This window comes from Lissotriton helveticus, chromosome 6 (assembly GCF_964261635.1).
Source record: "Lissotriton helveticus chromosome 6, aLisHel1.1, whole genome shotgun sequence".
Taxonomy (NCBI): Eukaryota; Metazoa; Chordata; class Amphibia; order Caudata; family Salamandridae; genus Lissotriton; species Lissotriton helveticus.
This window is the reverse complement of record NC_136067.1, coordinates 1,160,999,864-1,161,013,116: the sequence shown is the minus strand read 5'-3', so window position 1 is coordinate 1,161,013,116 and position 13,253 is coordinate 1,160,999,864. Positions and strand designations below refer to the sequence as shown.

The 13,253-nt window shown below is 44.1% G+C and overlaps 1 protein-coding gene across 2 annotated transcripts in view; it reads right to left on the bottom strand.

The window, feature by feature from the left end:
- DYNLT2 (dynein light chain Tctex-type 2) overlaps window positions 1–12,864 on the bottom strand; it is a 972,682-nt gene extending 959,818 nt beyond the window's left edge. The window contains exon 1 of one of the 2 annotated variants that reach the window (XM_078648829.1): window positions 12,546–12,864. In XM_078648829.1, coding sequence (XP_078504955.1) covers window positions 12,546–12,626 — 81 coding nt within the window. In that variant the 5' untranslated portion in view covers window positions 12,627–12,864. The remainder of the gene's footprint in view (window positions 1–12,545) is intronic. The other variant, XM_078648830.1, reaches the window with a different exon arrangement.
- Between the last annotated feature and the right edge of the window lie 389 nt (window positions 12,865–13,253).

Below are 13,253 nucleotides of genomic sequence, written 5' to 3'. Positions count from 1 at the left end.
TATGCTCTCATTTTTCTTTGATAGATGTCGAGCGGCGTCTTAGCCCTTCCCTCCGAATTTTACACACTATTCAGGGTTTCACAATACATGGACCAGGATAGATTATTGGCTGGTTTCTCCCGAGGTGGCGGGCTGGTTGGGCAATCTGCTTACCCTTCCCCACACACTTTCAGATCACTCTCCTGTTATTCTCCGCCTGAAAGTCCCTAGACCGGGTGGTTATGAACGTCACTGGCGCTTCCCCGGAGACGCATTGTTAGATCAAGTCTTTTGTGAAGAGGTTCGGCTGGCGATTGAAGAATATTTTGAACTAAATACTGGGACTGTCGACACCTGGACGGTCCTCTGGGAAGCCTTCCAGGCCTATATCAGAGGAGTCTGTATTCCCAAACACGCCAGGGTCCTGCGGGACCTCCGTTCGACATTAGGTCGTATTGAGAGGGACATAGCTGCATTGGACTGGGAATTACTACTCTTGGCCTCCGCCTCTGGTGAAGCCAAGCGCCTGGCCCTACTACTGGAATTTAGGGAAACAGCTGATCGCGAGCTGCTTTTTCTTAGCAAACGGTGTTCTGCGCGACGCTATGGTGAGGGTGAGAGACCGGGAAGGGTACTGGCACAAACCTTGCGCCCCCCCATGCGACTCCGCTTATATCACGGAAGTGACTGGGCCACATGATGACTTGCGCCACTCTACCTCAATCAATCAATCAATCAATCAAGTAATTTGTAAAGCGCGCTACCTACCCGCTAGGGTCTCAAGGGGCGGGGGGGGAGCTGCAGTCAGTGGTCGAAGATCCAGGTCTTGAGCAGTCTTCTGAATACCGGGAGGTCTGTAGTCTGTCGTAGGTGGAGGGGGAGGGCGTTCCAGGTCTTGGCGGCGCGTTGGGAGAAGGATCTGCCCCCGGAGGTGGTCTGTGGATGCGCGGGACGGCGGCCAGGGAAAGGTCGGCGGAGCGGAGTTTCCTGTTGGGTGCGTAGAAGGAGAGTCTGCTGTTGAGGTAGGCTGGGCCGGTCTTGTGGAGTGCTTTGTAATAATAATAATACAAAGTTTTATAGAGCGCCTGGTTACACCAGCTGGTGTGTCCCCGCGCTGTAGTGAGAGGCCGCCAAGCCGCAGGAAGAGCAAGGACAGCGAGTTAGAGCTTACCTAGGCCCACACCAAAAAGATGGGTTTTCAGGTCCTTCCTGTACTTGGTTGTGCGTGGATCATGAGTTTGAAGGTGATTCTTTTGTCGACGGGGAGCCAATGCAGGTCTCTCAGGTGGGGGGTGATGTGGTCTCTGTGAGGGACGTCTAGGACCAGGCGTGCGGAGGCGTTCTGGATTCTTTGGAGTCTGCTGATGAGTTTGGCCGGGGCTCCGGCGTAGAGGGCGTTTCCGTAGTCGAGTCGGCTGCTGATGAGGGCGTGGGTAACTGTTTTCCGAGTGTTCGTTGGGATCCATCTGTAGATCTTGCGGAGCATACGGAGGGTGCGGAAGCATGAGGAGGAGACTGCGTTGACTTGGTTGGTCCTGCTGAGCGTGGAGTCGAGGATGATCCCTAGGTTGCGTGCGACCCTTTCCATTCCTTACACCTAAGCAGCTTGTCTACTCCACAGAAACCTACTACCTAGCTGAGGTTAAATACTTCCCCCAATATGGCACTGCCTACCCAGCATGTATAAAGGGGCGGAAAGTACGTCACCAGGACTGCCTGAGAATACCAAAGAAACCCAAGACAAGCAAACACAAAACCAATCCCCATAAACAGAAACCAGGTCCACGCCGGTTGCACGTTTAATACTGGGAGTAATCTCGCTAAGCAATTTTACTTTGCTGCTGCGATAGGATTCTGGAATCTACCTACATTTAATTGGCTATACGCGTAACATTTTTTATTCTTGTTTGCCGACGCCTGCTTAGCCTTTTAATTGACACTGACTTGTAGCGATTTGCTGTTCAGTTCAGCCCTGATGAAGTCAACGCATTACTTACCTATTGACAAAACACGTGTTGGCCGATTTTTTCTATGACGTATGCACAACTCCATTAATGTTGGAAACATTTTGTTGGCTGTATGGAAATCGACATTTCTGATGTGGACACTGGCAAATTCTTTATACCATTGAGTCAACAGAAACCAGGGAGGGAGGTTCGGACTAGGAATGGAACACGAAGACCAGGACTTGGAGTAATGAAGATTACCGGTGAGTAACTGAGCCTAACCTCCTCATCCATCTTCCCGTACCATTCCTTACACAAGAGCCCATACGCTAGCGCATGGTGACTGAAACATAAAAACCATAATAGTGCATAAAACCGACATGTCAGTTCAATATAAAAGAAATAGTACAAATCATGTATATCAGACAAAACATGAGCACCAAAAGCAGTGGACGCGGACATCCCTAAGTGAAGACAGTAGTGGGAAACAAAAGTGTGGGGAAAAGGCCCATGTAGCAGCATTACAAATGTCACGCAGTGACACACCCTTACCGTCCATGGACAGAAGAGGAAAGAGGTGAGCGCCAGCCTCGTAAGAAAAAAGAGCCGCACACTACACTCACCGAGTTAGAGTGGACAAAGTAAGTTTGAAACTCTTTCCAGAGAGGCGGTAGGTAACAAACAAGGAATACACCTGCCTAAAATCCCAGGTACAATCCAGGTAGATACGAAGGGCCCTTAACACATCCAGAGAATGGACAACATTCTCCTCAGGAGAAGACGGGTTAGGGAAAAAAACAGGAAGGACAATATTCTTTTGACAGTGGAAGTCAGACTAGACCTTGGGCAGAAAAAACTGACTAGGACTTAAAATCATCTTGTCTGGTCAACCGCAAGAAAGGGGGCGAAGCTAGCAAAGCCCCAATATTATCAACCCGTGAACCAGAAGAAAGGACCAGAAAAATTAACCTTAGCAAAAAGAAATTCAAGATTAACGGAAATCAGGGGCTCAAACGGAGGTCCAGTCAATCTTGAAGCACAAAGGGAAGGTCACGAGCAGGGACTGGAGAGCGGGAATCAGGATGCAGAAGCAAAAAACTTTGCAAAAGACTAGTCAACAAGGGAGAGACAGAAGCCACAGCAGAACCTCAGAAGGCTTGTGCATGTCTGTGCGTGTGATGGTGTGGACATGTATTTGGGAGTTTTTGTATTAGAGCATGTGATTCTATGTGTGCTTGTGTGAGCAGATGTTTCTGTATGTGGGCTTATGTCTGTGCGTGTGATTGTGTGTGCATGTATTTGAGTGTCTTTGTATTAGAGCATGGGATTGTATGTGTGCTTGTGCGTGTAGATGTTTCTGTATGCGTGCTTGTATGCGCCCTCTGTTCGCGTATGAGAGTGTGTGTGCACATTTGTGTGTGCTTGAGCATGTCTGTGCGTGTGATGGGGTGTGTGTTGTGCATGTATTTGGGTGTACGTCCTTGGGTATTTTTGTTCTGGAGCCTGTGATTGTATGTGTGCCTGTGTTTGTGATAGTTTCTGTATGTGTGCTTGTGTGTGTGTGTGCGTGTCTGAGAGTTTGAGCGCATTTGTGTGTGCTTGTGCATGTGACGATGTTTGCGTGTGCATGTATTTGGGTGTTTTTGTATTAGTGCATGGGATTTTATGTGTGCTTGTGTTCTTGGATGTTTTCTGTCTATGAGCTTGTGTATGTGCGTCAGTGCGCATATGAGTGTTTGCTCACATTTGTGTTTGCTTGTGCATGTCTGTGCGTGTGATGGTGAGTGCACGCTGGATTTGTTAGTCTCTGACGGCCGCTGTCCTGGATATTGACTTTAACTGCCAGATGCCTGACCTTAGGATGGCCACCAGTGTACCAGTGAACAGTATAGTCCCCTGCCTGCCCCCAAGATGGCTTCCACAGTGGCCCCTTACACGTTGTTTTACTTCCCTGGGACAACAATTGGACATTGACCAGACCTTGAACCTATCCCCTAATCTGCCTACACATCAGGACTTGGAACCTGCGGAACTTACCCGAGACTGTGGAGACCTAGCGATTTGGCTGATGGCCGGTGGAGCTACCATATAGCTAAAGAGGAGATGGGTTGTGAACTCCCCCACCCCACTGCCATCACCTACCCAGCCGGACCTTGGGCAGATTTTCGCCTCGTCTCTACGTCCTATCTTCCTCCTACCCCTTTACCCCATCCCCTTTCCCTTCCTTGCTACATTCACCTTGTCCCCTATGTTCTTTAAATGCTTTTCTTGATAATTATGTAACTTTTAACTGATGTAAATTGCAACATTATTGTTCCTCATGTAAGGCGCTCTGATTCCTTCGGGTCTAGCCAGCACTATATAATAACTCATTAATTGAATGTGTTCCCATTTAGTACTCTTTCTCTCTTTGTCTACCCCACTAGCTCCTATCCCCTCTCCCCTGAATCTCTCATCTTGCTTGCTAGTCTGTCTAGCCCCCTGTCATTTGTGCCCTTTGACTAAGCACTCCTTCTCCCCTTGTTGGGGAAAGATCCAATATTTATACTCTGGAGTCTCAGCGAACCTGATGAGAGAGTCCACTGCGCCAAGGGAGCCACTCACAGCTGAGGTATGGTAGGGCACCCCTTGCCAAATCACTCCCCCTCCCCTTTTTGGGGAAGGATCCAGTATGTAGGCCTTGGAGTCTCAGAGAGAGTCCACTGCGTAAAGGGAGCCTCCCGCAACTGAGATAGGGAAGTGATACCACTTCCCCTGGGATCACAGCTTACTGGACTTTGGATGTTGCTTTGACTAGACCACCGGTTTGTGCCCCGTCGCCCTTCCCCTCCTCTTTCCATGGGGTGTCCTTCACCCTCCCCTCATCTTTCCCGCCTTCATTACCTGTCTACTCCCCCAGCTCTTTCACCCTCCCCTGAATTTTTCCCCCTGCCTGCTTTTCCCCTTACATATTTGTGCTTATTGTTTATCTCTACCTTACAAGTAACTATGCTACCATGCTCTAATAACTGTGTAACCTTTGTAACGATGTAACCTGTAACTATGATCTGATGCTCATGTAAAGCGCTCTGATACCTCCGGGTCTAGCCAGCGCTATATAAAACCTTTAAAGTAAAAAAATAAATAAATAAAATGGATCACTGACATAATATAGAATGCCAAAATATCGACCTACCAAAATATCGAGGTAAAAATATAGAATACCAAAATATCGACCTCCTATCTCCAAACAGGTAAGTACAAAAATATTGAATCAAAAATATCGATGTAAAAAATATAGTTTGTCAAAATATCAATTTTTTTAAAATGCTTTAAATTAATTAAAAATGTATGAAATAATAAATATAATTAACTTAAAACATGCTTAAAATACTTAAATAACCTTAAAATTAATAAATAATTATTGTAAGTAAAAAAAAACATACAAATTGATTTGTTAATACATATATATATATATATATATATATATATATATATATATATATATATATATATATATATAAACGTAATATTAATAAAAAATGCACAATATTTTTACCGTAGGACAGTGGTAAGGGTAACATTTACTATTACCACTCCAGTGAGTGCAACAGTAGTGAAAGCGTTGGATAGCATAGGGGTAAAAATTACTTTTCCCACTCTAGAGAGTGCAATAGTAGGGAAAGCGTTGGATAGCGTAGGGGTAAAAATTACTATTCCAACTCCAGAGAGTGCAACAGTAGGGAAAGCGCTGGATAGCGGAGGGGTAAAAATTACTATTCCCACTCCAGAGAGTGCAACAGTAGGGAAAGCGTTGGATAGCATAGGGGTAAAAATTACTATTCCCACTCCAGAGAGTGCAACAGTAGGGAAAGCGTTGGATAGCAGGAGGGTAAAAATTACTATTCCCACTCCAGTGAGTGCAACAGTAGGGAAAGTAAATACTTCATTTATAAAAAAAAAGTTAAAAAAATATTAATACCAATTACAAATTAATTAAAATAATTAACACTTTTATATAATATATTAATTAATCAATTAAAAATACAAATAAAAATGAGTAAAAATAATTACCTACTAATACAAATTATTTACCAATTAACAATAAATGAATTAACAATTAAAAATTAAATAAAAAAATAAAAGATTTTAAAAATAGAATTACTTACAATTAAATTACTCCCCACCCTATTCCCCAATAAACCCACAACCCACTACAGAAATTATATTAATAAAATTAACATAATTATCAATTAATAAATTAATTACAATTAACTACCCATTATATTTTAATTAATTACCAATTAATAATTAATTACAAATTAATTCAAAATAAATACAAATAAATAAACATATTTAATTATTTATAATTAAATAATTTCCCACCCTATTCCCCTATAAACCCACAACCCGCTACAGAAAATGAATTACTAAAATTAACATATTTATCAATTAATCTATTAATTAAAATTAATTACCAATTATATTTTAATTAATTACCAATTAATAATTAATTAACAATTAATTCAAAATAAATAACAATCAATAAATTAACATATTTAATTAATTATAATTAAATTACTTCCCACCCTATTCCCTATAAACCCACAACCCACTACAGAAAATAAATTACTACAATTAACATAATTATCAATTAATTACAATTATTTGCCAATTATATTTTAATTAATTACCAATTAATAATTAACAATTCATTCAAAATACATACCAATAAATAAATTAACATATTTAATTAATTATAATTAAATTACTTCCCACCCTATTCCCCTATAAACCCACAACCCGCTACAGAATTATATTACGCAAAAATTAAATACCATAAAATAATTAATTAATATCAATAATAAAATAAATATACACTTTTCAAACATATACTAACATAACAAACACTTTAAAAATTGATATTAACCTACTTACTTCAATTTCGATATTTTTGTAGTCTATATTCTATCCATTCTATATTTTTGTAGTCTATATTCTGTCCATTCGATATCATGTCCATTCTATATTTTTGATTCGATATTAATGCTATCCTATTCGATATTTTTGTAGTCTATATTCTGTCCAGTCGATATTGTGTCCAGTCTATATTTTTTATTCGATAATAATGCAAATCGATATTAAAAACTCGATATTTTGACTGTATACCAAATAAAATAAGAAGGCAAGAATGGCAGCTCACTGGATGCTCTGGCCACGTCAAGCGAACAACCCTGATCCAACAAGGTCAACATCTCAAGTGCAATACCCCCAGCCGAGGCTTAGGAGGGAAGGCGTGCTGAGAAGAGGAGCATGCAGTGGAAATGGGTACCGGGGAAACCTCCAACGGGGACACACTGCCAAGCCCTGAAGAAGGGGAAACCAGGACCTCTGGGACCATTCTGGAATAACCAGAAGAACCTCCACCTTATCCAACTAATCTTCCTGAGAACCCAGGGAATCAAATGAAAGGGTGGAAAGGCGAAAAAGGAGCCCCTTGGACAACGGGATGGAGAAAGCATCCATTGCCCAGGCCAACCGTGAGGGGATCAGGCTGCAAAAATGGGGAAGAAGAGCTGTCTCTTCTGAGGCAAACAGATCCAATAATTAATCAGCAGGGAGGGATGAGGAATCGATGTGTCCGTTTCTTTCCCCGGGGTGAGTATGAATTTAATCAAAAATGAAAAAGGACACTTGTAACACTTCTAAACCATTGGTTGAGAAGAATAGTTAGAATACCCTCAAAAACTCAATGTTGTTTGGAATGCGGTATATATGTTTCCTCCGCCCCACATTGAAGTTGTGGCAGTTATCATAGGGTGTTCCAATTTGTCTTGGATGCCAGCCTCATCCAGAGGCACCTCTGGTCCAAAGTGCAGTGTCCAGAGATAGAGGGTTGCCCCACAAAAAGTGTAAAACCAAATTCTTGAAAAAAGGAAAAAATTGTTAAAAAGGGGAAAACACCCAGAATTTTAATAAGGGGTGAGTTTCCGCTATGGTAAAATATGCTGATACTTCAAAAAGATCGAGTTACTAGATCTGGGAGTATTATAATAGGATTGTCGACATGTTTCAGCTCCTTTGGCCCTAGGGGTCTGTGGAGCTTTCGTCAGGACTAACACACATAAATTATTACTCACACGACTTGTGCAGTATTTTTGAAATGGTCGTTTTATGACACTTGGTTAGGGAAACCAGCTCTCCAGATTCTGTGTTTGTAGAACTTGATTCTCCATCAGGGGAATTCCGCTAGATTTAGCCCAGAGCCGCGTGGTAAACTCTTGTCGGACTTGTGCTGACTCTGCCCCCGGGGGAGAGTCAGCACAAGTCCGACAAGAGTCTTCTGGGAAAGGAGAAAAAGACATCAGCATACCCCTGCCAGTTGCTATAGGCATGAAAGACTTGGCTGTCGGTCTTAACACAGACAGCCCAGCTCCAAAGGAAGGGAGCGTACCAAAGAAGGGCCTGCCAAACAGACATTAATTCCCTCCAGTTTAAGGACTGGAGAACCCCCAAATGGGACTACTTACCCTGAGCCTTGGATTCCCTCAGAACTGCTTCCCATCATGTGGCAAAGGCATCGGTCGACAAGATGAATGAGGGAGGATAGAGATCGAAACCCCTGGAGAGACTGAGAAGAGGCAACCACCCCTGGAGAAATTTCGGAATCTCCGGGGTCACAAGAATTAAAGCCTTGTAAGCCTAAGAAGCTAGATCCCAGTGGTGCAGCAGGTGATGCAAGAGGGGATACAAATGGAGATGGACCCGTGGAGAACAAGCATTGTGGAGGACATCTCCCCCTGACTCCACAGCTGGAATAGGGCAGACATATGAGACTGGGATAGCACCAAAGAAAATATGTTGGAACAAAGTCAAGTGTCATTCGGGACACAGGAACACTATCCCCATATCCATTCGGAAAAGGGCTCCAAGGAACTTCAGAGATTATAAGGGATGAAGGGAGGACTTCCTGTGGTTTATCAGGAATCCAAAAGAATCCAGCAGACAACAGGCCTGATGCACATCTTCCGAATGCCTGAAAGAAGGAAGGGTAAACAATCAGCTTATCATCAAGGTAAAGATACACTTGAATAACTAGAGAATGGAGAAATCCCACCGGGGGGGGGGGGGGCAAAAGATTTGTAAAAACGCTTTGAGGCTAGGAACGGCCGAAAGGGAGCACCTGTAACTGGTAGTGCTGTGAGCCCACTGCAAAGCGCAGAAATTGCTGGTCAGTTTGGAACATGCAAGCAGGCGTCCATCAGATCGAGGGAGGCAATGAAGCACCCCTGATGCACCAGCTGAATCATCTACTCCAAGGTCATTACCTTGAATCGACAACGAGGACTGAGCAGACTCGCCCCCTTCAGATCCAACATGGGGCAGAAAATCGTAGTGTCCTTCTTTTAACCTTTTCAGTGCGACCGCGTTTCCCCCTCCGGTGCTGGGCCCTAATAGAAACGGGCGTGGTCATGACGGAACGGTTCCGTCATGAGCACAGCTCAACCGTAGCTCATGACGGAACCGTTCCGTCATGAGCATGGAAGGGGTTAAACCAGAAAAAAGATGGAATAACAACTTAGCCCCTGTTCCAGTGAAAGAACCTCGACAATAGCTACCTTCTCCAAGAGAAGCCGAACACCCTCTAGCAAAGCTGCCCATTTCACAGTATTCTGTGGCAGAGGAGTCTCCTTGAACTCCCAAGCTGGGCGTGATGAAAACTCGATCCACTAACCAGCGGTCACCGTCTGAATTGCCCAGGAATCGAAAAGACCCTGCAAGTGGAGACAAACGAAGCAAAGCCGCCCTCCACCTGGAAAAGGCAGATTGTCACTGCTTTGGAGAAGCAGCAGAGGAGGCACCAGTGGACTGAGACTGGAACTTGTCACCTCCGGGGCCCCCCCCAGGGCCATGACCCATGCCACAAAAGGTCTAGTGAGCACTCCTGGCCTGAGGAAAGGCAAAAGTGTGCCGATATCCAAAACCCCTACCAAAAGGGGGAGGGCAAACAGGAGCCACCAGCTTCCAATTTTCAGCCAACTGTTTCACCAGCTCCTCCAGCTATGCGCCAAATACCTTCGAAACATCAAATGGCAATTTCGGAAGGATAAACTTCCTCAGAGGCCTCTGCTCTCCCTGTCCACATCCAGATATGGTGACGAGACGCAATGGAAGCCCTTGACACTGCAGCAGCCGCACACAAGTTCTCGAAAGAAATGTCAGACAAATAGCGAACATGGAGCTCCATCAGAGCCAACTGTTAGGAAGCCTCCCCACCCATCCGAAGAGCCAGAGCCTGGAAATCCTTTAAAAGGGACTGAAACATAATTGCTATAAGCTGTTGCACTGACAAAAAGATTGAAGGCGGCATAAGACCTATGCACAGCACCCTCCACCTTCTTGTTGACAGGGTCGGAAGGAAGGGCGTCATCTGAAAGTATGATGTACTGGGAAGACAGCCCAGCCATCAGGCAATCTAATTAGACAGACTATGGGAATTCCTTGGAAAACCCTTCCAAAGCATAATGTTTACCCAAATAGCAAGGGAATGCAGTCTCATCAATGTCCCGCTATTCATGGGCAAGCACCTAGCAAAACACAGTGTGAAATGGCAAAGCCTGGATAGGCTGGTGGTACTGGGTAAAAGAAATCATCCTCCAACTCGTGCACCACAGGAGAAGTAAAACTCAGATTGCCCTTGACATGGGCAAACAGATCAGCGAGCTCAGTCCCCTGCACAAAGTGCCCCCTTCGTCCTTTCTCCTCAACAGGGTCATCCATGTCTGCCAGGAGATTAGGCATAGGTACTTTAGTAAGAGGACCATCCACCTCCCTAGCGCTGTACACTGTCTCCATAGCCTCATTAAATGAAGAGGCGCAACGCATCCACTGTTGGATCACCTGCAGAGCCACATGAGGCACCCGGCTCCATGATTGGTAGAACATGAATACAGGCGCTTCCTGCATCAGACCCGTTTCTAAGGAAACGAAGTCTTGCGATCCCCGCACTTTCACTGGAGCCACTGTTATGCAGGAAGCACCTGTAAGCCTGTTAAAGATTGCAGGAATCTGTTAGCATGAGCTGAAAGTCATTTTGTACTTGGCAGCCATCTTAGTTAGCCATGTGCTCGCCATGTGTTTTTCCCCTCTTCCAGAGCCTTGCACATGCTCAGAAAGGCCTACCTGATAGAATGCACCTGCTCCTAGTATATAAATGTCAGGATATTCTTGCTGATGTAAGGAGAAATATCTCTCCTCCCACTTTGTTGAGCAAGCACATTTTGTATACCCATATTAGTCAGTATGCATGCTTGCATGTGCCAGGACCTCCCCTTGATTTTATGCTGACTAATGTAACCTATGCATATATAAGGCCCATGTTCTCTGTACTCCTTAGACTGCCTCCTACAGTGGCCTGAGGGTACCGTATGACGCAGTCTTCCTCATCTGAGGTTAATAAATGTATTATTTTTATATTACAGCTTCTGTGCCAATTTCTTCTTTGTTGGTTAAAAGGACCAGGTGTATCAGTGAACCCCTTAGGAGGTTTATATTTCTTCAAGCCCAAAAGCAGCACAAGGGGCGGGCATCACAACACAGATTAACTTGGCCGCAAGAAGAACAGCGGCGGCATCAGCGGGCCGAAACGTGCTTAAGGAAGCTCAGTGCCGCAACCCACTGCTTGAACCAACGCCCACTGAGCATGGCAGCCAGGTTCCCCGAGAAAAGGCCTACTGCTAGAGCAAGTGATGGTAGGCAAAAGATAACTATAAAAAAATCCAGTCCTGGTGACGTACTTCCTCCTTTATGCATGCATGCCGAGTAGGCAATGCCATATTGTGGGAAGTATTTGATCTCACCTAGGTAATAGGTTTCTGTGGAGCAGATGAGCTGCTCATATGTAAGGAATGGGATGACAGACAGTAAACAGTAAAAACATTTATTTGATCCAGACCTCAAATGAGATCAACAAATACAGAATTAAAATAATTTTAGATACTCATAAAAATGATTAGATAAAAAACTTTTGCTTTTTAGGCTCACTACAAGATGGTACAGTAGCAATATTCTACCACCTACTCATACAGCATTCGATAGGATTGGATATGGTACGGGATGAGAATACAGATGAGGAAAAGCTAAACATTTATTTTGTTTATATACTGGATTGATTAATATCCTAAAACAAAATTCCTTAAATCATAATTGGTGAGTCCTGGCTCTTATTGTGGAGTCACATTGGCTTCGTTTTGCTTGCAAGAAAGTGTCCCCCGTAGTCGTTGAAATGTCATTCATAATTACAGTGAAATTATGAAAATGTCACATACAGCAATCTGAAAGTTGGCAGCTATGGGACTCCGATGAAAACACTTGAGACCTGGCACTTTATCTTTTTACAAATTAAGTCCTGATAGGTGGGCACCAAAAGAGACAGAGACAAGCAGGCGAGAGCTGGAAGTATTGGTGGATTTACCAGGGTCTTCCTGCGTTAAAAGAAAAAAAATCTTAAACTATAGTCCCTGTTGGTGCCCACCTGTGTGCAGTGCTTAATTTGTAAAAAGATTAAGTGCCAGGTCTCAAGAGGTCTGTGAACTATGTATTTAAGTAGCTTTCATTCACGATCGGATCGCCATGACTTACCGAGGTCGAATCGTCGAACATGCTTGACTTGCGTCTCAACATCTGTCTAGAATGTTCAACGCTTCCCGTAACCAAAAGCATGAGGCGAACGAGGCTACAAGAGTCGGTTAAACTGTCGCGCACGAACTTTGAGGTGGTTTCGCGGCATATTGGTGCGAGATGGACTTGGTGCCTGGAACAGTGGCGCGCGAGTTCCTCCTATGTTTCTACCGTTTTTACGTTACCGCACCCTGAGTATTTGGTGTCATAGCTTTCTATATCTCGGCAGCTCTTTCAGATATAATTGTCCCGGAGCTCTGTCCTATTGGCCTGCTCGGACGGCTCTTCAGTAGCCACACCCTCTCAAGTGACAGACAGGAGCAGTCGAGCTCCGAGCAGGACTTCTGCTTACAAAATGCATACACCTGTCATATGTATATATGGCTCCTCAGTTAGGGTCTCTTGAAAGCGCGGAACTGGCCTAATTTGTTTATCTTGCCATCAGCAGTGAACACAGCAATGACAATGACAATGACAACCTTGTGACAACCTTGTGAGACAGTCACAGTACACAAATATAGCTAATAAAATGTTAAATAAACGGGGAAAAATGAAAATATAACTACCTTAATTGAAATGGAAACACAGGAATCCAAAGGGAAGGGAAACAAAGGGACACAACAGTGCCAATAGCTTGAAGGAAATATGCAGCATGAAGAGCATAGCTGT